The 25506-nt window shown below is 40.5% G+C and overlaps 1 protein-coding gene across 2 annotated transcripts; it reads right to left on the reverse strand.

The window, feature by feature from the left end:
* Positions 1 to 21739: 21739 nt before the first annotated feature.
* On the reverse strand, positions 21740 to 25223 carry LOC112255441 (methionine--tRNA ligase, cytoplasmic-like). 2 transcript variants are annotated; one of them, XR_002954253.2, is made up of 5 exons: positions 25032 to 25223; positions 24733 to 24808; positions 23465 to 23531; positions 23026 to 23099; positions 21740 to 22522 (listed from the first exon to the last, which is right to left on the reverse strand). XR_002954253.2 is itself a non-coding variant. In XM_042325025.1 (3 exons), exons 1-3 carry the CDS (start codon positions 25125 to 25127, stop codon positions 24340 to 24342), a joined length of 468 nt encoding a protein of 155 aa, XP_042180959.1. In that variant the 5' UTR covers positions 25128 to 25223; the 3' UTR covers positions 24127 to 24339. The 2 variants fall into 2 exon arrangements, 1 of the variants encoding a protein (XP_042180959.1); XM_042325025.1 differs by lacking the exons at positions 21740 to 22522; positions 23026 to 23099; positions 23465 to 23531 and adding an exon at positions 24127 to 24635.
* Positions 25224 to 25506: the final 283 nt, after the last annotated feature.

Below are 25506 nucleotides of genomic sequence, written 5' to 3' on the forward strand. Positions count from 1 at the left end.
ATGAACAAATAAGGCTTTATATGTAAGATGGTTAAATAAAGAGCAACATTATTGATTAGTATTATTTGTGCCCTGGTCCTACAAGAGCTCTTTGTCAATTCCCACAAGCCGGGTTGTGACAAAAACTTACACTCATTTTTGTGTTTAATAAATGTATTGTTTAGTGTGTATGTGGCAGGCTTACAATGATGAAAAAAAAACATTTGAGAGTGCGCTGACCCTGGTGCTAGAGGGGGTACGCAGAAGGAAGTTGAATGTTTGAAGGAGTACGGGACTATAAAAAGTTTGCGAACCATTGATCTCGAGGACAATTTAAATCACGATACAGAATGTTTTATTGATTTGTTCACTGAGGTAATGGACCATCATGCCCCAGTAAGAAAAAGTACAGTTGGGGCTCGTCAATCTCCATGGATTGATGATGAACTGGGTGAGGCATTTTCTTTTAAAAAATATGGCAAAAGTCTTAGCAGCCAAAACAAACTAGAAATTGATTATAGAACACTGCGTAATTATGCAGTTCAATTAAATCCTAAGAAAAATATATATATTTTACAAAAATGCTTTTATTGATTGTAAAAATGATTCCAAAAAGGTATGGAATACTGTTAAGGTCTTACTTGGTACATCTATTTCATCATGCCCATCTAGTGTGGAGGTTGAGAATAATAACAAAACTTGCTGATATTGCCAATTTTTTTTGCAGATTTTTTTTTACAAAGAAAATGTATTTACTGAACGGTAATGTAAACACCCATTCTTCCAAACAAGCGATTGTCCAAAGTCTACAAATGGTGTCAGTAGAGGTATTAAACCTATTGAAGTCATTACCCGATGGTAAATCTACAGGCTATGATATTATGGACAATTTTTTACTTCACTATACTGTTCCCCAGATTGCAGCTCCACTGAAATACATATTTAATTGGTCACTGGAAAAGGGGACATTCACGCAAATGTATGGAAGCATGCTAAACTGTGTCTAATGATGGCAGGTTTGTGGGTGTACTATTTTTAGATTTTAGTGCAGAATTTGATTCAGCGGATCATAAAATAATTTGGATAAAATTATTGCATTATGAGGAGGAGGAGGCAGTATTGAATTGAGTACAGTCATATCTAACTGACAGGAAACAGTCCACCTATATCAATGGGTCGTTAACTTCCCCCTCATGCTTGAAACTGGGGAATACCGCAGGGCAGCTGCCTTGGTCCACTTCTTTACTTATGCCTTATCTGAAACTCAAGCTACTATATTTGCAGATGATACTACAATGTATACAGCAAGACAATCGGTTCAACAGGTACAGCAAGCTCTTACAAATAGATCTGAGAAATATCAGGGAGTGGGTTTGCCAGAACAAACTTGTTTTGAACACCAAGAAAACCACGTTTATGTTGGTCTGTTCCACCAGGAAAAGGTCAACACAGCATGGGATACAATTAAGTATGGGGGGAGTACAAATTGAGGAAGTGGCAGAAACCAAACTACTAGGGGTGCAGCTAGACAACTGCTTATCATGGTCGTCTCAAATAACTCATCTATGTATAAAAAATAAAATAATAAAATGCATGAATGATCAGAAGGATAGCTAAAAATGTACCGGTAAAGATTCTTTAGCAAACAACCCAAGCGTTAATTGTGAGTCAGGTGAACTACTGTTCTGTGGTCTGAGGAAATGCAACAGCAAGTGAAATTAGGAGGCTGCAGATCGCACAGAACAAAGCAGCAAGGATTGTTTTAAGGTGGAATATGGTTTGTCTATTGTAGTCAACGCTCTTGGTTGGCCATCAATCAACAAGATAATTGAAAAAAAACATGCTTATTTTATTTCACAATGTACACTATCTAAAACAGCCAAACTCCATTCACAACCGTATTTAGTTGGTAAGAGACAAATATTCAGTAAATACTAGGAATAGATTGTCCACCATCTGTGTTGTCCAGACAGAAAAGAGAAATATGCTAAATAACATTTATATTTTGAGCAACAAAGAAATTAAATAATTTATCTGAGCAAACCAGAAACCTTTCAATATACAAATTCAAACAATACTTCAGAACCATTTAAATATAAAAAATGTGAAGGTTGTGCGGGACTATGGTAGATGAAGGAATCTATATTTTCAGACTAGAGTTAGAGTATTTATCTGGCCAATATGTCACTGTATTATGTCTGTTTGTAACAGTGTGATATATGTGAAAATGTGATTGTATTATAAATTGTATTTTAATGTTTAAGGACTCTTGGAAGATTAGTCCAAATGAGGACTAAACGAGATCCTAATAAAATGAAATCAAACCTGTCTCCTCCCCTTCATCTACACTGATTGAAGTGGATTTAGCAAGTGACACCAATAAGGGATCATAGCTTTCACCTGGATTCACCTGGTCAGTCTATGTCATGGAAAGAGCAGGTGTTCTTAATGGTTCGTATACTCAGTGTACATTGTAATATAAAAAAACTCTAATTTCAAGCATGCACATTTAAAATGCCTGAATGGCTCCCTGGCAAGAAGATTAAACTGCTAAGAGGAGCTATTTATCATTGTCATATCAAATATAATCGAATATATGACAATGCGGTTTCCCTTTGCCCATGTCCAATAGTCAGAGCTTGCTCTCCCTTTCCTCACCATGCCAATGTGATGCCAGGTGGGCAGAGAGCAGACAAAGTTCCCGGATCCCTGCAGCATGGTGGCGGTGATGATGGGTGGGGCGTTGAGCTGCTGACGGATGGTCTGGGCAGGAGCATGACAGACAGAAGGCACAGCACGTTCACAGATACACCTGTTTCCGTGCCCGCTCGCTGCCTGGAGGGGGATGTGGAGGAGAGAAGGGCATCAGTTATCAGAGAAAGAGAGAGGGGAACACAAAGGGAGAGAGAACGAGAGAGAACAAGAGAGCGAGAGACAGGCCAGAGAGAAGAGAAGAAAGAGAGACAGGGGAGATAGAGAAATAAAGAGAGACGCAGGGACACAGAGACAGGAAAAAGAGAGACAGGAAAGAGACAAGAGAGAGAGGGAGAAAAAGATAGTAGTGACACTGATGGTTTTACCACAACTCCCTGATTTATGATGAACTGTCCCAACCACAGCCCACAATATCAACAAGTTTCACTTTCCATTCAAATCAGCAGCTTGTAAAATCCTTTGTGTGTGTATGGAGGACATTATAGACAGGCCCTAGAGACAGAAAAATGCATATTTTGTCCCATCAAGGATTCTCAGGTCGATTACACTTGTCTATCCCCTGCCCTTGCAATTAAGCTTTTGGGCCACCCTGGATGTTGTCGCAAATTAAATATGGCAGCCATAATGCCATTGAATGAAGGTTTAGGCACCCACACTGAGTGTACCAAACATTAGGAACACCTTCCTAAAATTGAGTTGCACCCCATTTTGCCCTCAGAACAGCCTCAATTTGCTGGGGCATGGAATCTCCAAGGTGTCGAAAGCATTCCACAGGGATGCTGGCCCATGTTGATTCCAATGCTTCCCACAGTTGTATCAAGTTGGCTGGATATCCTTTGGGTGGTGGACCATTCTTGATACAAACGAGAAACTGTTGAGTGTGGAAAAATCCAGCACCTACTACCATACCTCGTTCAAAGGCACTTACATATTTTGTCTTGCCCATTCACCCTCTGAATGGCACAAATACACAATCCATGTTTCAATTGTCTCCTCCCCTTCTACACTGATTGAAATGCATTTAACAAGTGACATCAATAAGGAATCATAGCTTTCACCTGGATTCACCTGGTCTGTCTATGTCATGGAAGGAGCAGGTACTTTGGTGTAAGTTCACTGTGAATCCAAAATGGCCACCATAATGAGCTTTAAGGTCAGGGACCAGTTGCATTAAATATCTTAAGTACATTTACTCCTTAAAATGTACATAAAATTATTTGTGCAACCTAAAAAAAGTTAAGTGAAAAAGTTAAGGATGCCCACGAGGAACCTTAAAAGGGATACTCAGAGATTCAAATTTTTCAACTTACCCAGAGATGAACTCGTGGATACCAATTGTATGTTTCTGCGTACAGTATGAAGGAAGTTGATGGTAGTTTTGCGATCCATAGTATATGCTACTGTACCTGTAGACTACCCTTCACTGCGCTCATGCTAGTTAGCATTGGCTCGTGAAACTACCTCTAATTTCCCTCATACTGCAAACAAAGACATAAAAATGTTCACACACACACACACACAGGCCAGCACCTTGCAAACGCAGCCAGTGTATCTCTGGCTGTATTTGACAGGCAGTCCAATTCTTTTGACCAATCACATCTGATCTTTCACATCAGATATTTTTCAGAGATGATTTGATTGGTCAAAAGACCAATTAGTGAAAAACAGATAGGAATTGGGCTGCCTGTCTAACTGCATCATCCTTAGATAGTTTAACAGCTAGAACTGTGACAAAAGGGAAAGTTAGAACAAATCTGTGTGTAGTGGCAACTATTAAACTACCCTATCCATAGTGCTTTACTAACAGTAGTATTTGTCCTTTATAGTAATTATCCTTCTAAGGACTCTAGCACACCGATTAAATACATGTTCATAGGATCCTAGAGACCGGGGGCTGTGTGTTTGTACTGAGTGATTAGTACTTTTTGAGGTCAGTTTGGTTATAAAAACAAATGGTGTTTTTTCGCTTTCGATTAATTTTGCTAGTCCTTCAAAGTAAATAAGGCATACTTTCAAGACTGCTTATTACTAACTACTACAACTATCAATCAGGTAGAGCTACGGTGCCTTCAGAAAGTATTCACATCACAATTGACTTTTTCCACATTTTGTTGCGTTACAGCCTGAATTTTACATTTTAAAATGTAGATGTTTTGTCATTGGCCTACACACAAAACCCCATAATGTCAGTTTTTCAATAAAAAAATAAACCTTATATGTTTTGAGACAAAAAGTATTAAATCCCATTGTTATGTCAAGCATAAATAAGTTCAGGAGTAAAAATGTGCTTATCAAGTCACATAATAAGTTGCATGGACACACTGTGAGTGTAATAATAGTGTTTAACATGATTTTTGAATGACTACCTCATCTCTTTACCCCACACATACAATTATTTCTAAGGTCTCTCAGTCGAGCAGTGAATTTTAAACACAGATTCAACCACAAATACTAGGTTTTCCAATGTCATTTCGCAAAGATTGGTACCTATTGGTAGATGGGTAAAAATACAAAATAAACATACATTTGAGCATGGTAAAGTTATTAATTACACTTTGGATGGTGTATCAATACACACAGTCACGACAAAGATACAGGCGCCCTTCCTAACTCAGTTGCCGGAGAGGAAGGAATCTGCTCAGGGTTTTCACCATGAAGCCAATGTTGACTTTAAAACAGTTAAAGAGTATAATGGCTGTGATAGGAGAAAACTGAGGATGGATCAACAACACTGTAGTTACTCCACAATACTAACCTAATTGACAGAAAAGAAGGAAGTGTCGTGACGTGACTTTCATTAATGTGATTACTTATTTATCATATAATTACCTACTATGTTTAATTGTTTCCAGATTAAATTACTCATGCAACAATTAACTCATTAGGGATTTGGAGAGAGAGAGAGAGAGAGAGAGAGGGAGTACTTGGATACATTTGGGAACTGTGCTCACAGTAATCTTAATACCTTGCCCCGAACTGCCACCCGATTGGGTAAGAAGTAATGCATAAATTAATGTGTTGAAGGTCTTTGTCGTGTATTTCTGTGGGACCCAGGCCTTTGTGAAAAGGGTTCCGCTTTGTGAAAAGGGTTTGATTGGGCCTTCTCCTTAGTTCATAAGTGTAAGGCTCTGATTGTCCACAAGAGATCACAATGTCCTTCCCCTTAGTTGTCTGTGTTCACTTTCACTCGATCTGGAAGAGTGGTCTTCTGAGGACAGCTAATCAGCCGTGTCGATGATCCCCAGAGTTGTGATGAGAGCAGTGTAGTCGACGATGACTTGAAGAGAATAACCGGATGGTCCTACTTAAATTTACTTTCTTAGATACTGCTATTCTACCATAACATTGATTGTTAGAGGCTACTTTGGCGTCTTCAACTCGTGTTGCTTTTCAGGGTCGAGACCTAGCTGCAGCTTGTGGTCCTTCTAGTCTGGTATGTTAATTCTTAACTCAATCTAGTATACATTTGGGGAAAAAAGAGGAAGTTTCCATCAAACTGACACGCTCTCTGAACTCCCTCGGGCGTGGCTAGTTACGGCGCAAAACATCACCAAAAACTATGATCTGGTTAGAAAACTAAAATCTTTTGTGTAGATAGTTGACAACAAATTATAATTAAATCTATTTTAATCCCACTTTGTAACATTACAGAATGTGGAAAAAGTGAATTGGAATACTGTGTCTATCCCTCACGTCACTGCGTTGTGTACATTTCTCTCTCATGCGGTCTGTGTGAAGGCTATCCATCACTGTCCCAGCCAGGAAGAACAGGTGCAATGGATTATGGTTGTTGTAGTTAATTGGCAATTTTCTGTCCTGAACTAGGTTGAATATTTGCCTAATGAAAACTACAACTCCCACATAGTTCTTGCCTTAATTTCTCTCATGAATGATTTCTCTCTAGAGAAAAGGAGTGTTGAGCTCACCAAAAAAACTGAATGGATTCAAGTAAGAACCCACGTCAGACAAGTAGTTGTTTAACAACCCTCAAAAAACTGAAATATCAGTTAATCGCTCAGCACTAGCAGGCATATACAGTTGAAGTCAGAAGTTTACATACACTTAGGTTGGAGTCATTAAACTCGTTTTCAACCTTTCCACAAGTTTCTTGTTAACACACTGTAGTTTTGGCAAGTTGGTTATGACATCTACTTTGTGCATGACACAAGCAATTTTTCCAACAATTGTTTAAAGAAAGATTATTTCACTTATAACTCACTGTATCACAATTCCAACGGGTCAGAAGTTAACATTCACTAAGTTGACTGTGCCTTTAAACGGCTTGGAAAATTCCAGAAAATTATGTCATGGCTTTAGAAGCTCAGAAGCTCATAGGCTAATTGACATAATTTGAGTCAATTGGAGGTGTACCTGTGGATGTATTTCAAGGCCTACCTTCAAACCCAGTGCCTCTTTGCTTGACATCATGGGAAAATCAAATGAAATCAACCAAGACCTCAGAAACAAATTGTAGACCTCCACAAGTCTGGTTCATCCTTGGGAGCAATTTCCAAACACCTGAAGGTACCACACTCATCTGTACAAACAATAGTACACAAGTATAAACACCATGTTACCACGCCGCCATCATACCGCTGAGGAAGGAGACGTTTTCTGTCTCCTGGAGATGAACGTACTTTGGTGCGAAAAGTGCAAATCAATCCTAGAACCACAGCAAAGGTCCATGTGAAGATGCTGGAGGAAACAGGTACAAAAGTAACTATATCCACAGTAAAATGAGTTGAATATCGACAAACCTGAAAGTCTGCTCAGCAAGGAAGAAGCCACTGCCTCAGAACCGCCATAAAAAGCCAGACTACGGTTTGCAACTGCACATGGGTACAAAGACTTTTTGGAGAAATGTCCTCTGGTCTGATGAAACAAAAATAGAACTGTTTGGCCATAATGACCATCGTTATGTTTGGAGGAAAAAGGGGGAGGCTTGCAAGCCGAAGAACACCATCGCAAACGTGAAGCACGGGCGTGGCAGCATCATATTGTGGGGGTGCTTTGCTGCAGGAGGGACTGGTGCACTTCACAAAATAGATGGCATGATGAGGGAGGAAAATTATGTGAATATATTGCAGCGACATCTCAAGACATCAGTCAGGAAGTAAAGCTTGGTCGCAAACGGGTCTTCCAAATGGACAATGACCCCAAGCATACTTCCAAAGTTGTGGCAAAATGGCTTAAGGACAACAAAGTCAAGGTATTAGAGTGGCCATCACAAAGCCCTGACCTCAATCCCATAGAAAATATGTGGGCAGAACTGAAAAAGCATGTGCGAGCAAGGAGGACGACAAACCTGACTCAGTTACACCAGCTCTGTCAGGAGGAATGGGCCAAAATTCACCCAACTTATTTTGGGAAGCTTATGGAAGGCTACCCGAAACGTTTGACCCAAGTTTAACAATTTAAAGGCAATGCTACCAAATACTAATTGAGTGTATGTAAACTTCTGACCCACTGGGAATGTGATGAATTAAATAAAAGCTGAAATAAATCATTCTCTCTACTATTATTCTGACATTTCACATTCATAAAATAAAGTGGAGATCCTAACTGACCTAAGCCAGGTGAATTTTTACGAGGATTAAATGTCAGGAATTGTGAAAAACTGAGTTCAAATGTATTTGGCTAAGGTGTATGTAAACTTCCGAATTCAACTGTACATGCATGAATCCCATGTTGAGCTGCCCTCCAAATTCATTACAATATTCCTGTTGGGACCGATATTTTGAGCCCCAATTATGGTAGGCTACAGTAGGATGAGTACACTAACCTGTAACAGTGACAGAAAATTATTATTATTTTTCTGGGTTAAAATGTAAAAACAAAGATAGAAAGTATAAAGTATTTCGAATTACAGACCTATACAAGTAACTGGCCTTTTTCTGGCCGGCAAAAGTATTTCGACAAACAAATTGTTCTGCACAAAGTCTGTGTGTCCCTCTGTTGAATTTCAAAATACCGATGTGGACCTCAAGCCAAAAAGTTTGCCCACACCTGTCATGAACCCCCAATGTTTTTTTGGTCAGGAAGAAATCCAGACCAGTTTAATTGGAACGAACGGCAGAGATGCATTTCCTGCTTTTACTTACAGTATGTAGGAAAATATAAGGCATATGATGTATCAGAATATTATTATTTTGGTGCAATATATTTATTGGCATTGCTTTTTTTGTCTTTTTTTTTACAATTTAACAATCATCAAAATATGACACAGATAATGCCCCGTTATTCCTTCCACCAACACAAACCACCATGCTAGATGGGGGCACATCATGGAAAACCCTTCCCTCCCCAACACCCCTCTACCAGTATTAACTTCACTTATTATCAACAAAAAAAAGAAACAGAATTACCTTCACATTCCATGCTAGAAAATAAATTATTCAACACAAAAACTAATAATAATATTACAGTATATTAATGAACAAAGTAGTAATGAGGCAGCTAAGGTGACATCTCTAGAAACTGCTGAAAGTCCCCCCAGACATCAGTAAATTCAAAAGGTTTATTACGTAAATTGTATGTTATTCTTTCATATGGAATATAGGAAGATAGTTCTTTAAGCGACATCTGCTTGCTTGGGGGAGTGTCACTCTTTCATATAATAGCTGTGCATTTATTGGCTGCAATGACTGCCAATTTAATGAATCTGGTTTTGCTACAAATATTAACTGGTAGAACAGAATCATCTCCAAGAAGAATAAGGGAAGGATCTAGTGGTGCCGTCATATTAGTGACCTGTGATAAGATCTGAATAATATTTTTCCAATAAGTGCTTAGTTATACAGTCTCTCTGGTGTAAAATAGACCCTATGTGAAATATTGAATTGCATCAACTTGTGCCTTGTGTTACAGTTTCTCAATTGCTGAAACACTAAAACCCATTGGCTGAACAAAGTTCTCAGTTGCCTGGACTCATTTAGCTAATTATGCAGTCTGTTGTCAATAGCTAAACCATTTCACATGATAAAACACAATTTGCAGATCTCACTTAGACTTTTCAGCAAAACTCTAAACACATTCTCATTCTCAAAACACATTCTGCACTCTAATGCACATGTCATCCATACTGGTAAACACAAGTGGCAACAATCAAATACAAATAGAGAACATATGTCATTGATTAAACACAACCACTCAAAATTGATTTAACCTGTTTCAAATGATTCGACACAACCAATATAAGCCAGTTCAGAGAGCAAACAGTTTGTTGAAGGTGGGAAGGAGAAAGTCTGAGAATGGATACTGTAGTACAGTGCATTATAGACTGTATACTGTACAATGGATGAATTGTATGGCCCTGAACATTGTGCTTTCCATTTATTAACAGTACTGACTGCTCAGTAGATTTTGACTGGTTGCAGGTTCATATCAACAAAGAACAAGAATTACAGTATCACAGAGACAAAGGACAAGTTTGTGAGATGCAGGGTACAGTACTGTAAAAATAGGGGTACAAGGAGGAGGAAGAACAAAAAACAAAATTACAAAGAGCAAAGCAGAGTAGTAATTTCTGATCAATTTTGAGCTACTATGATAGAACATGTTTTCGTTCATCAAAAGACAGTGACGGAAAAATATGAATTTTTTTCAGATAAAAAATGTACTTCTCCCTGAGAATTGTATGTTTTGAACAATGTGTTTTCTATTTTTCGGTTTATTGTTTACTGACTGCTTGAGAGTGTATATCATTTTGATCACTTTGTTTATGATTTGAGAGCAGTGTTTGATTTTGAACACAGGTAAAACTGTTTTGAGGCGAATGGTTCATTTTGCAAGAGGAGTCAGAGGTTATGTAAATAGTGCTTGAAGATGAGGTTTTGTGTTGAATGTTTTCAGGAAATGGATCAAGGTTTCAGAAATTGTGTTTTAGCAATTGAGAAAAACTGTAAATGAAAGACGCTGAGCATCTAAAGAGAGCTTTCTCCATTTCTCATCCTCAACAACGAGACCAAGGTCATCATGCCACTTCATACAAGCTTTCAGAGGTTCATCCTTCCCCAACAGAGCTTGAAGCCTAGAGTACATGTAAGAAATTAAACCTTTTAGCCCTTTCCTTTCCAGCCACAGTTTATCAGTTATAGGTTTACTCATGGGCTGAATCCTACCTCTCTGCTGAGTGGCAATATAATGCCTAACCTGTAAAGAAATGAGTTTGAGGTAACTGAAAATGAGATGCCAGTTGTTGAAAGGATAGTAGTTCACCTTCTCTATAGAGATTACAAAATGTTTTAATTCCTTTGTTGAACCAAGAAAATGTAATACCATCTCTCAGGTCTTTGGGTAAGATGGTGTTATTATAGAAAGGTGTTTGTTCACATATAGATCAAAGCCCTTCTGTTTGTTTACAGACTTCAATCCATATATTTTAAGTGTTTTTAATGAAAGGGTTGTTAATGAGACCTAGCAAAGCTTTACGTGGGCTAATATAAGGTATAGATGCCAATGTAGCAGGGGTCAGACACTCCTCCATCTGCCTCCAAGATGGTGAACTTGTTTTGGTATTTTGCCATACCCACACAGCCTTTAACTTAGATGCCCAGTAATACAACTGAAAGTCAGGTAGAGTAAGTCCTCCTTCTGAGTGTGGCTTGCATAACGTTTCACTCTGGAGGGTTTCCCTTTCCACAGAAATGAAGAAACCTTCCAATTAAGTTGTTTGAAAAAGGTACAAGAATTGTGGTAATTTATTCATTTTTACACAATTGACCTGCCCAATAAGAGAAATTGGTAAATCCCTCCATTTATCCAATTCTTCCCCAACCTTTTTGAGAAGTGGAGTATAGTTCAGTGGATATCTCTTAATCATTTCAGAAGGAATTTGCAATCCAAGATATGTCATTTTCTGTGGTTTCCAAGAAAACGGCTGGTCTAAGATTGGGTTCTGCATAGCTGCCCTGTTAAAAGGCATAATTATACTCTTCGATAGGTTTATTTTATATCCTGAAAACATTCCATATTCTTTCAGGATGCCAACTAATGTTTGGAGCGAAATTTCAGGTTTAGTGAGGTAAAGTAATATGTCATCTGCATATAGTGAGACCAGATGTTCACGCCCACCTATACGAACACCACGGATGGATGGATGGATGAGATCTAAAAGCTTATAGCCAAAGAAAAAAGGAGAGGACTAGCGGGACAACCCTGTCTTGTGCCACATGATAGGGAGAACTGTGAGGTAGTGTTTCCATTTGTCAGGATCTGATCTAACGGACATTTGTACAGTAATCTAATCAGACCAACATACAATATTCATCCTTTGTAAAACTTCAAACAGGTAGTTCCATTCTATGCGGTAAAAAGCTTTTTCCGCATCTAATGAAGCCGCCACTACAGGTTCTTGGTCATTCTCTACATAATGCATAATATTAAATAATCTTCTGATATTATCAGGAGTTGAGCGGTTTCTTACAAAGCCTGTTTGGTCCATATCAACCAAGTCCGGAAGAACCTTATCCAGTCTAAGAGCTATGAGTTTCGCAAGAATCTTATATTAAGTGTTTAATAGAGATATTGCTCTATACGTCACACAAAGAAGAGGATCTTTCCCAGGTTTTAACAAAACTGTGATCAGTGCCTGTTCAAGTGTGTCTGGGAGCTTTTATGTCTCTATGGCATAATTAAACATACTGCAAAGAGGCTCAATTAGTTTGGGTAAAAAGGATCGATAGAATTCAATAGGGAATCCGTCTAACCCTGGTGAATTTCCACCAGCGGTGTTGAAAATGGATTCCCTAATTTCCTCTGGTGTAATCTCTTTCTCCAAGTGCTCTCTATCCTCATCAGTTAAAGTCTGTAAATTGAGTTTGTTCAAAAACACATGCATTGTGGCAGGGGCATCCCCTTCAGACTTGTACAGTGTTTCATAAAACTCCCTGAAGACTAGATTAATTTCCTCAGGACTGTGAACAACTGTGTTATTGGGCAGGTTAATAGAGCTAATAACTCTGCTAGCATCCTCTCGTTTTATATGCCAAGCAAGCAACTTTCCTGCTTTATCTCCATGTTCATAGTAGTTTTGTTTTGTTCTCCTAAGAGCATTTTTCGCTTTATGGGTCGTCAGGGTGTTATATTCCAATCGCTTTGAGTCTAGTTTTTGTAGAGTTGAGTTGTAAAATGTTACACTATGTTCATTTTCCAGATCTCCAATTTCATTCTCCAACGAATCTACTTGAGCCTTATACATCATACGAGCACCTGAACTAAAGGATATGATTTGCCCCCTCAGATATGCAAGGGAAGCTTCCCATAAAATTAGAGGGGGAGGCAGAGTTGTTATTGGTGAGTGTTCAGAAATGTTACAAATGTGCGATGATTTAGTAAGTATTTGCCAAACCTCCATCTTCCTGGGGGTGGCTGTGCTCGACTGACTGATACTGAAGCCAGCAGGGCAGAATGATCTGATATACATCTTGGTAAGTACTTACACCCAGTAGTTAAACTTCCCTTGGCTGCAGGAATAAGAAATAAGTCAATTCTAGAGTAACTGTTATGGACTGGGGAGTAAAATGAGTATTCTTTAACCTTTTGGTTGTGAAATCTCCAAGTCCAAAATGTTTCATTTCTGCTTTTAACATTTTAGCTGCCTGTGTGAGGTTGACACTATTAGAGGAAGATCGATCACTGGAAGGGTCCAGTACCAAGTTAATATCCCCTGCCATTATTATCTCTGATGATGGGCACGTTAACTTAAAAATGTCTTGGTAAAATTTAGGATCATCATGGTTAGGCCCATACACATTCACAATGGTAATGGGCTCAGTGTTAATGAAATCTTGAATGATCACAAACCTTCTCCCTTTGTAATTTAATCTGAGATTGTATCTGAAAGGGGCAATGCTTATTAATGAGTATGGCCACCCCTCTTGCCCTAGAGGTGAAAGATGAATAGTACACTTGACCCACCCACTCTCTCTTCAGTTTATCATGCTCAGAGTCAGTTAGGTGTGTCTCCTGAAGAAGAGCTATATCAACCTTATGCTGCTTTAGATCATTCAGAATGCGTTTGCGCTTGACTGGGCATTTAGTACCTTAATGTTAAGTGTCGTAAATGTATAGTTATTAGTTGCCGACATCTTTAAAGAAAATAAGAGATAGGGAAAAAGAAAGAAACAATATTGCATTGAGTGTATACAACTTCTACAAAATGAAATTATGAAAGTATAAAGTAGTTAACATCTCGTGAGCTAATAACCTAACCCTACCACAAACCCACCCAACCCCCTTCCCAACTGAGGGAGTTAAAGAACCCATACCATTAGACGCTAGTCTTTAAGCTAGATGTACCTGCTATGCATAGCATCGCTCGAATTTGGTTAATTCTAAAATATAAGTACATGGAATTAGAAGTACATGTATCAGAAATTGTGTAATATAAATATTGTCACCCCAACATTGTCATATAATTATAAAAACAGAGTTTATACAGGTTTTATATCCAATTTTTGGTATAAATAGCCTCAAATATACAGTGCATTTGGAAAGTATTCAGACCCCTTGGCTTTTTCCACCTTTTGTTACATTACAGCCTTATTCTAAAATGGATTAAATCGTTTTTTTTTCTTTATCAATCTACACACAATACCCCATAAAGTGTTTTTTAAACATTTTTGCAAATTTATTAAACAGAAAAAATGGAAATATCACATTTACAGTACATAAGTATTCAGACCCTTTACTCAGTACTTTGTTGAAGCACCTTTGACAGCGATTACAGCCTTGAGTCTGCTTGGGTATGACGCTACAAGCTTGGCATATTTGAGGAGTTTCTCCCATTCTTCTCTGCAGATCCTCTCAAGCTTTGTCAGGTTGGACGGAGAGCGTCGCTGCACAGATATTTTCAGGTCTCTCCAGAGATGTTTGATCGGTTTCAAGTCCGGGCTTTGGCTGGGCCACTCAAGGACATTCAGAGACTTGTCCCAAAGCCACTCCTGCGTTGTCTTGGCTGTGTGCTAAAGGTCGTTGTCCTTTTGGAAGGTGAACCTTCACCCCAGTCTGAGGTCCTGAGTGCTCTGGAGCAGGTTTTCATCCAGGATCTCTATGTAATTTGATCCGTTCCTCTTTCCCTCAATCCTGAATAGTCTCCCAGTCCCTGCCACTGAAAAACATCCCCACAGCACGATGCTGCCACCACCATGCTTCACTGCGGGGATTGTGCCAGGTTTTCTCCAGAAGTGACGGTTGGCATTCAGGCCCAAAAATTCAACTTTGTTTCATCAGACCAGATAATTTTGTTACTCATGGTCTGAGAGTCTAGGTGTGTTTTGGCAAACTCCAAGCAGGCTGTCATGTGCCTTTTACTGAGGAGTGGCTGCCATCTGTCCACTCTACAGTGTTGGATTTCGTCCAACAACGTTTTTGCTGACCCACCATGGTTCCTGATGTCTCTGCATTCGTTGCCGCCTGTACTGTGTGTGCGCAGAACAAGACTCCGTGGCAAGCTCTGGCTGGCCTCCTTCAACCACTTCCTGTCCCTCACCACCCATGGTACCATATATCCTTGGACTTCGACACGGGCCTCCCTCCGACTGATCTCAACACCACCATCTCTACTGTTGTGGACTGGTTTTCCAAAGCTGCCCATTTTATTCTCCTTCCTAAGTTGCCCTCAGACGACCCAGCTCATGGGGCAGCACGTCTTCCGGATCCATGGACTGCCAGTCGACATGGTCACTGATCGTGGTCACCAGTTCTCGTCCCGGACCTGGAAGGCGTTCTGCACCCTTATTGGGTCGTCAGGCCAGCCTGTCCTCTGGTTTTCATCCCCAGTCCAACAGCCAGTCGGAGTGAGCTAATCTGGACCTGGAGATGACTCTTCGCTGCCTCATCTCCACCAATCCCACCACTTGGAGCCAGCAACTCGTGTGGGTGGAATATGCTCACAACACCCTTCCCTGTTCTGCTTACAGGCCTCTTGCCTTTTGAGTGTTCCCTAGGTTATCAGCCCCCACTCTTCCTGGAGCAAGAGGCAGAGGTCAGCACACCTTCTGCCCAGATGTTCGTCAGTCGTGGTCACCGTAATTGGAAGAGAGCCTGGGCCGCTCTTCTCAAGACCACCTCTAGGTACCGATCACCACTGGACCCCTGCTCCCGTCTTGGTCAGAGGGTATGGCTGTCCACCTGGGATCTGACCCTCCGGGTGGAGTCCTGCAAACATTCCCTCCATTTTGACGGTCCTTTCCCCATCTCTAAAGTCCTTAGCCCCTCTGCTGTGCGTCTTCTGTTTCCTAGTACCCTCTGTATACATCCCAGTTTTCATGTGTCCAGAATTAAACCTGTCTAGCAGGCCTTTATCTCCTGGACCTAACCCTCATTGCTGAGTTCCACTGCCGGCACCCCGGTCAACCAGGTCTTTGTGCTTGTCTCCACCCCCCTCCAGGTGTCGCCCATCTTCCCCATTATCCCTGGGGCATTTATACCTGTGTTCTTTGTTTGTCTGTTGCCAGGTCTTTTCAGTTCTTACCAGCATGCTTTCCCGTCTTCCTTTTTCTGAAGTTCGGTTTCCTAGTTTTCCCGGTTCTGACTATTCTGCCTGCCTTGACCCCGAGCCTGCCTGCCGTCCTGTACCTGCCTGACTCTGACCTAATTACAAACCTCTGCCTGCCCTGATTCCGAGCCTGCCTGCAGTCCTGTACCTGCCTGACTCTGACCTGATCCCGAACCCCTGCCTGCTCAACCTTCCCTTTGCCTGCCTTGTGTTTACAATAAATCATCAGAGAACAGTACTATACGCCTCCTTTGTCTGCATCTGGGTCATATCCTGAGTTGTGATAATGAGGTTATTTTACCCATTGGTCAAAAGATGCATTTTTGATTGGACACACTACAAAATGATACTCATATTACAGAGAAAGTGGTAAAGCTTCATACACATGAAACATTACAGAGGTTTAAAAGGTCCAAAATGTTCCAACATCAATTAATTATTTCTCAATTATACTTTAAGATACAAATGTCAAATATATTGTATGTCATCAACCCTTCCTCCAAAGGACGCTTCTTTAGATACAATTTCTAGCAAATCATGTTTTTTCTTTTGAATGTTGTGTGAGGAATTATCCCTGTAGCCTATCGGCATTAGGCCTATGGGCTTATCCAAGTGCTGCTCGAGGAGTGGAGCAGATCTGATGGGCAGATATATAACACAACTCTGAAAATGGTCTTCTATCATACATTTACAGTTTCTATTGCTGCCATGGCGCCTAGTGGCAGCCTAGGCCCGAGAGCTCATGTAAACTGTATTTTTCAATATCTAAATGGGTACAGATAAAATCATAATATCATGAATTGGATTCCTGGCTGAAAATGTATGAAAATCAATGGTCAACAAGCTAGCTAGTGCTAGCTAGCCAGTGTCTGTTTTCATTTGAATTACATTTACTACGGACTTTGGGATGTTTTTCACAAACAGTGACCAAAGAGGAGGCTATTATTTTTAAATGACTTACTGTTGTTTATTTTACTTAACAAGCGCTTGGAGATTATGTCTGGAATGAAAATGCTATAAAAGTTGTATATACAGCTGAAGTCGGACGTTTACATACAACTTAGCCAAATACATTTAAACTCAGTTTTTCACAATTCCTGACATTTAATCAGAGCAAAAATTCCCTGTCTTAGGTCAGTTAGGATCAACACTTTATTTTAAGAACATGAAATGTCAGAATAATAGTAGAGAGAATGATTTATTTCAGCTTTTATTTCTTTCATCACATTCCCAATGGGTCAGAAGTTTACATACACTCAATTAGTTACGACTTCTAGGAGTAGTGGGTGCGGAGTCAGGCGCAGAGAGCAGAGGGTTAAGGACAACCATATTTATTCCGGTCACAGAAAGGTCACGCCAAAACACCAGGTGCATACAATGACCGGCCCAAATACGGGACACAAACAGTCCGGAGAAAATACAAAAATAACACATCCACAAAACGAACAGAGATACAAGCCCGCACAAAAGCAGGCGGGCATAACCGGCTTAAATACCCCTAACCAAACCCCAAACAAGAAACAGGTGTAACCAATAAGACAAAACCAACAGAAAAGGAAAAGGGGATCGGTGGCAGCTAGTAGACCGGTGAAGACGACCTCTGAGTGCCGCACAAACAGGAAGAGGAGCCACCTTCGGTGGAAGTCGTGACAGTATTTGATAGCATTGCCTTTAAATTGTTTAACTTGGGTCAAACATTCCAGGTGGCTGGAATTCCTCTTGACAGAGGAATGACTCCTAACTCACCTCATTTGCTCACATTGTATATAGACTTGTTTATACTGTATTATTGACTGTATGTTTGTTTTACTCCATGTGTAACTCTGTGTCGTTGTATCTGTCGAACTGCTTTGCTTTATCTTGGCCAGGTCGCAATTGTAAATGAGAACTTGTTCTCAACTTGCCTACCTGGTTAAATAAAGGTAAAATAAAAAAAATAAAAATAAACAGAGCTGGTGTAACTGAGTCAGGTTTGTAGGCCTCCTTGCTCGCATACACTTTTCCAGTTCTGCCCACATATTTTCTATGGGATTGAGGTCAGGGCTTTGTGATGGCCACTCCAATATCTTGACTTAGTTGTCCTTAAGACATTTTGCCACAACTTGGAAGTATGCTTGGGGTCATTGTCCATTTGGAAGACCCATTTGCGACCAAGCTTTAACTTCCTAACTGATGTCTTGAGATGTTGCTTCAATAAAAAAAGGGCAATCTTTGTCCTCATGTGCAGTCTGGCTTTTTTATGGAGGTTTTGGAGCAGTGGCTTCTTCCTTGCTGAGCGGCCTTTCAGGTTATGTCGATATAGGACTCGTTTTACTGTTTACATTTGTACCGGTTTCCTCCAGCATCTCCACAAGGTCCTTTGCTGTGGTTCTGGGATTGATTTGCACTTTTTGCACCAAAGTACGTTAATCTCTAGGAGACAGAATGCATCTCCTTCCTGAGCGGTATGATGGCGGCGTGGTTCCATGGTGTTTATACTTGCGTACTATTGTTTGTACAGGTGAACGTGGTACCTTCAGGCGTTTGGAAATTGCTCACAAGGATGGACCAGACTTGTGGAGGTCTACAATTTTTTTCTGAGGTCTTGGTTGATTTCTTTTGATTTTCCCATGATGTCAAGCAAAGAGGCACTGAGGTTGAAGGTAGGCCTTGAAATACATCCAACTGGCTCAAATGATGTCAATTAGCCTATCATAAGCTTCTAAAGCCATGACATAATTTTCTGGAATTTCCCAAGCTGTTTAAAGGTACTTTAAACTTCTGACCCACTGGAATTGTGATACACTGAATTATAAGTGAAATAATCTGTCTGTAAACAGTTGTTGGAAAAATTACTTGTGTCATGCACAAAGTAGATGTCCTAACCGACTTGCCAAAACTATAGTTTGAAAAAACAAGAAATTTGTGGAGTGCTTGAAAAATGAGTTTTAATGACTCCAACCTTGTATGTAAACTTCCGACTTCAACTGTATATATAGTTTTTTACATTTCCATTTCCAAAATGTCTGTCATTTCCGCCACACCAGAAGTATTCCATACAAAAGAAACATAATATTTCTACCAAACATAGTGTCAATAAAGTTCTGTACAGCACATTAGCTTGTCTTGGTAAATAGATAATCTGTCTCTGTTCAACACAGTTCTGAAGGTTATTTAGCTCTGTGAGCTGTGACAGGCAGCCTCGGTCTTAAGAAACACAGCATGCCAGTGACCAGTACTCGATACAGACGCTCTGCAGCACAAAACACAATTCACTTAAATCCCTTCAGCATGCACCTGTATGGGTGCATACACCTGCGAGAAAAACGACATGCCAGGGACCAGTGCGTGAAACCCAATTCCCTTGAATCACCTCAGTGTGCACCTGCGTGAGAAACTGCAAGAAAGGTATGTTAGCTTGTTTGTTTGATGAACGATAACTAGCCAACTAGTTAACAACATAAGCTAGCTAAACCTAAAAACTCTAACATTTTGATCTATAATATTGCTGCCACAATTGTAACAGCAATTAGCTATCCAATATTCACAAGTAAGTTGATGATAGAAACATGGTTGACTAACGTTACTAGTCTAGCAAGTTAGCTAGCTAGTTCATTTAGAACTGTATCAAGTGCAAGCAAGATTTTTATCAGATGAGTTTATTGAAATATTTCCAGCCACAGTAGAGAAAAGGGAAAGGACGCAGGGACAAGAGGAGAACAGGGACAAGAGTGTCAGGTAATGTTAACTTGGCTAGCTAACGTCAAATCAGCCTGAATTAAATGAAACTTTCTTTAGTTAGCTAACTCTTTAAAAGCTTAAGCTTCAGTATTTATAACAAGTGTATGGCTTACTTTACCAGACAGGACTGAGGTAGGGATGCATGAGGGATAGAATGGAAGAGAGGAGAGAGCCAGGAGTGGAGATGGAAGGAGAAAAGGAGAGAGGAGAACAGAGGAAAGGAGTGAGCCAGGAAGGGAGGTGGAAGGAGAAAAGGGGAGCAGAGAGAATGAGAAAAGAGGAGTAGATAAAAAAGGAGAGGATAGGAGGGAGGAGTAAGGTCAAGTGTGCACCACCGGCAATCTGGATGGGACCTAAAGTGGCTTAAAATTGAACTGAAGCCGTGGATATATAATACGCCACATGGTTAGTCAAATTTCCTTTAATTAGGCTAAGGGCTAAAAAAAATGATGCATATTTAATCTGTACTAGTCTACAGCATTATGTGTTTATTTCTGAGCCAACTCCACCAGGACCTCGATGACCCAATGGGTCTGGTTGCATTCAACATCAAGGAGGAGAAGGAGAGGCCAGGTGGAGAAGACCAAGACCAGGGAGCAGTTCTGGGTTTGGTTCAGAGAGGAGGTAAAAACATTTGTTTTCAAATGCTGTGATGAAACCAATGTTACATCAGGTGTGTTGGATAAACTAAAACAAAAAGCTATTAATCACTTATTTTCTACTTTGTGCTGTAATTAGGTCATGGATCCATATATTGTTGACCTACAGGACAGCCTAGACTGGAGGTTCCAACACCTGGAGATTCTGGGGACCTTCAGTGTGTTGGGACCTCAGTCTGCGTTCTGTAGTGAGAGGATAAGCACCTTTAACCTGACCCTCCTCTCCAGGCAGTTATTGCAAGTGCTAGAGGCTGCTGTGCTGTAAGAGTGGCCCTTACAAGCAACATGTGCTTGTTGGATCATTCAAGGTATGGCATGAGTGTGACAATCTTTTGAAGAGGACATTTTTGGCCAGTGTTGCCCAACCCTGTTGAACTACCACTCTGTTGGCTCTTCTTTAATGTTGTACATATTTTTGTTTTTCATGTATTTCAGGGGTTGGACCAGCGGACGACAATGACAAAGCTGACCTCGCAGTTTGATGAGTGGGGGCAGTCTACCCCTGCCTTAGCCAGCTGGCAGCAATTGCACTGACTTTACCAGTGTCTTACGTTAATTGTGAGAGGGACTTCTCTGCAATGAAACGAGTAAGAACATTTCATGTGAAAGTAGATCCTCTTTGTCCCTCTCCCATCTCTTATTATTCTTTCTGTTATTGCAGGTCAAAACAGGCTTGAGGAACAGACTGCAGGGAGAGCATCTAGCCGCCTTCTTACAGCTCTCCATCAACGGCTCACCCATCAAGGAGCTCAATTACAGGAGGGTGTTGGAAATCTTTTTACAGAAGCCCAGAAGAAAAAAGTTATCTGACAAAAGCTGTAATTGTCACGCCCTGGTCTTAGTATTTTGTGTTTTCTTTATTTATTTGGTCAGGCCAGGGTGTGACATGGGTTTATTTTGTGGTGTGTTTGTGTATTGGGGTTTTTCATAGGTTTTGGGATTGTGGCTTAGTGGGGTGTTCTAGCAAAGTCTATGGTTGCCTGAGGCGGTTCTCAATCAGAGGCAGGTGATTCTTGTTGTCTCTGATTGGGAACCATATTTAGGCAGCCATATTCTTTGAGTGTTTCGTGGGTGATTGTTCCTGTCTCTGTGTTAGTGTTCACCAGATGGGCTGTATAGGTTTTCACGGTCCGTTTCCTGTTTTTGTATTGTTCGTTTTTTCTTCGTTATTAAACATGTATCTAACTTACCACGCTGCATTTTGGTCCGACTCTCTTTCGACGGAAGAAAACCGTAACAGCAATGTCAAAACAAGGTTTTTGGCAGAACCTGGAAAGAGATTTCCAACACCCTACTTTTATGATTAACATGAATTAGTGGGCTCTAATTCGTGTTCAGTCAAATGTTCCTGTTAATCTTGTCAAGCTAAACTTTTTTATTTCAGAACAAAGGTCTCTGTTATGTTTCTTTAGATAGCTGCAGCACTCAATGGTTTATTTGAGTTTTTTTCCTTTTAAAAAGTTACGAGAACCAATATTTTCAGTACTTATAAATACTTTGTTATGGGGGTGAGGACCCCGGGAATCCCCCCAAAAAGATGGGACCAACCCTTAAACCCCCACTAACTTTTCCGACACAGCTAACACATTTTCCAGAGGAAATACTGGTGTGTACTAAATAGTTTTTCTTCCAGAAAAGAAAAGAGATGGGATAGCATCATCCATTTCACAGTCTATATGGATCGGTAATGCTATCATCTCAACTTTTAAGGAGAAATACTACTTAGCTTATAAATGCATAACAACACGTTGATAGCCTGTTGGTGTGTAACTTGGTTGTGTGTAGCCTGTTTACAGTGTGTGTGTGTAGCCTGTTCTTTACTTGACTTTGTCCATGAGGTTGATGTATTGCTTCATCTCCCATCCCACCTGGGACAACAGTCTCTTATCCTCCTGCTGAAGCCCTATAGCAGAGACACAGTTCTCAAAGGACTTACTGACAAACACCAGCTCTGAGAGAGGGACAAGGGAGGGGAGTGAGAGAGAGAGGGAGAGAAAGAAAGAAGGCAGATAAGAGTTCATCACCTCCTTACCATTCCCAATGTGTTGACTTCAGCACTTAGATGGGGCTAAATGATTTATTCCAATACTTATAATTTATTAATGACTTAATATAAATTAATCAGCTACTAGCCAGCTACTTAAACTACTTGAATAATAGATTAGTAATTTCCAGGTTTAGATACTCAGTTCTTGGTACTCTGCTTTCTCCTGACCTGGAAAAACTTCTAACCCTTCAGTATCTGAGTTCTAGCTTTCTCCCTACCTGTTGATGAAGTTGCCCGGGTTGTTGAGCAGTTCAGAGTTGTTCTGGGTGGCCATGTCTGAGCCCTAGTATAGTATAGCACTCTCCCTACCTGTTGATAAAGTCTTGTCGAAGCCTTAGCGCTCTCCCTAGCCCTAGCTCTAACGCTCTCCCTACCTATGCGTTATATGAAGGTCTGGTTCTACTAACCTGTTGATGATGTTGCCCAGGTTATTGAGCAGTTCAGAATTTATGGCCATGTCGGCCCAGGAGAAGGCAGAGTCCTGTCCCTCGGGGCGGAGGAAGAGCAGGTAGAAACGCACACGTCAGATGGGATGCCTGTTTCCTTGGCCATGTCACCAAACACACCACTTAATCTTAGAGAACTTGTGTCCTCGTAGTTCAGATACTCTGAGCTAAATTCATATAGATTGATTTAAATTAAACTCCTTGAGCAGCTGTTTATACGCTCTTATTCAGAGCAATTAACAATTCAAGTGCATTCAACTAAAGGAGGTGTAAGAACCACATGACTAGCATTGCAAGTCTTCGAAAATAGAGAATTTAGCAACAATCACATAGCTAGAATAATAAAATAAGAATTGTGCTTCATAAATGTACTGGACTGTCTGGTGTATGTGTGTGTTACCTGTAGGTACCAGGTGGTTGACCAGAGCAGGGGGACACAACACCGTGTAACGGTTATACAGCTCTACCTGGCCATCAAATACAGGAATGATATATTTTAATACAATTCCATCTAGCGGCAGACAGAGGAATGACATGTTATAATACAATTCCATCTGGCGGCAGCCAGAGGAATGACAGGTGTGAACATGTCTGGACCAAAGCAGATGAGTTGAGCGGTTGTAAATCCCGCTCATCGCTCATGGATGCGCACCACTTCATGTGATTTCCTACCACTCCGCTAAAAATGCTCTGCGCTCACAGGAAAAAAAGCTGCTGCTCCAAATTCACTCCATTCATTAAAATCACAATTGAGCTAACACCCATCTATTTTTGTGACTACCTGGACCTACCAATGATTTTTTAAGTATTGAAACCAAAGCATATGGATTTGAGTGAAAAGTATTTGAAAGCATTCAAAGCATTTGAAAAACATAAAAATATATACAGAAAGCATTCTAAGACAGAAATGAGGCATGCAAGACAAGAAAATAAATCCTTCCTTGCCGTTGTGAACCAAATGACCAAACACCTAATCCTACTAATTTAACTATCATAAAAGCATAATAACAAATTATGAAGAGTATTTTCCAAACCATCAGAATCAGTCCTACTTGTCCGAAGAGTAGCGCTAGGGGTGGATTTGGAGTTTGGCAACTCTCTCACCTCCTCTCCCCCTTTTCTCTGTATAGCCGACCAAAGAGGACCACAATGGGAAAAAGGCTTTGTGTTGTCCTCAATTATTTTAAATGTAGTGTGAATTGTGTTTCTAAATGGTCAAATAAATCAAATAAAATCAGGCCTATATTAAGCATCTGAATACTGATCTAGGATCAGTTAATTGCCTTTGAGAGCATAATGAATATGATTATGGACAGGGGTACCTGATTCTTGATCAGCACTCATACTCTGAGACACTTTATGAATACAGGCCCAGATGTCTTCTCCTAACTCAGGGCCAATGCATGGCTCTGTGCCTCTACCCTGACACTGGCCGTGGTGAGTAGCTGGCTGTCTCTGCATGTACGTCTTCAAAGCCTCAGCCATCAGTCCCTTCCCCGTCTGGGCTGCTGACTCGAAGGCTGCCTGCACGCCCACATGCTCAAACCAGTGATGCACCTTCATCTGCTCACCTACCATATATGAAGTGTTATAACATAACTCTTCATTTATTACACTTAAACTAACTACTGTAGATCCATTGTTCACTTTAAAACACTTAACACTCACCTGACACCAGACTGCTGTCCGAGAGGATTGGGTAGAGGGCCGCCCAGAGAACAACGTCTGCCACTGAAACTATCTCCTACATAAAAACACAGAAGTTGAACTTACACTGTCTCAAAATGTAGGGCCAGTTTTCCAGTTAAGCCCGGTCCTGGATTAAAAAGCTATTTCAATGGAGATTCTCCATTAAGCATGCTTTTTAGTCTAATACTAGGCTTAAAGTCTGTCTGGAAAACGATCCCTTAGAGAATTATACATATATGTTTCACAAAGATGTGAAGGTGTGTGTTGAGTATACATACAGCAGTGAGAAATGGTGTGGACCTCTTGCTCTGGTCCAGGTAGCTGAGAGGTCCCTGTAGAGGAGCTTTGGTTCCTTTCCCCTGCAGCACCACCATGTGGAGGGCTTGCACCGGTGCAGGCTGGAGAGACAATAATACTAATAATAAATTAATATTTAACAATATAATTGTATTTAATCTAAAATGTCCCAAATGTCATAGCCAGCCAGCCACCCCCCAGGGTAGATGCCAGGCGGACCGTTTGAGTCAAGAACTGCAACGCAGCTGGGTTTTTCACTCTCAACAGTTTTTCGTGTGTATCAAGAATGATCCACCACCCAAAGGACATCCAGCCAACTTGACACAACTGTGGCAAGCATTGGAGTCAACTGGGCCAGGATCTCTGTGGAACGCTTCACACCTTGTCAAGTCAGGGCAAAAGGGCGAAGTGCAACTCAATATTAGGAAGGTGTTCCTAATGTTTGGTATACTCAGT

Source organism: Oncorhynchus tshawytscha, linkage group LG07, assembly GCF_018296145.1.
Source record: "Oncorhynchus tshawytscha isolate Ot180627B linkage group LG07, Otsh_v2.0, whole genome shotgun sequence".
Lineage (NCBI taxonomy): Eukaryota > Metazoa > Chordata > Actinopteri > Salmoniformes > Salmonidae > Oncorhynchus > Oncorhynchus tshawytscha.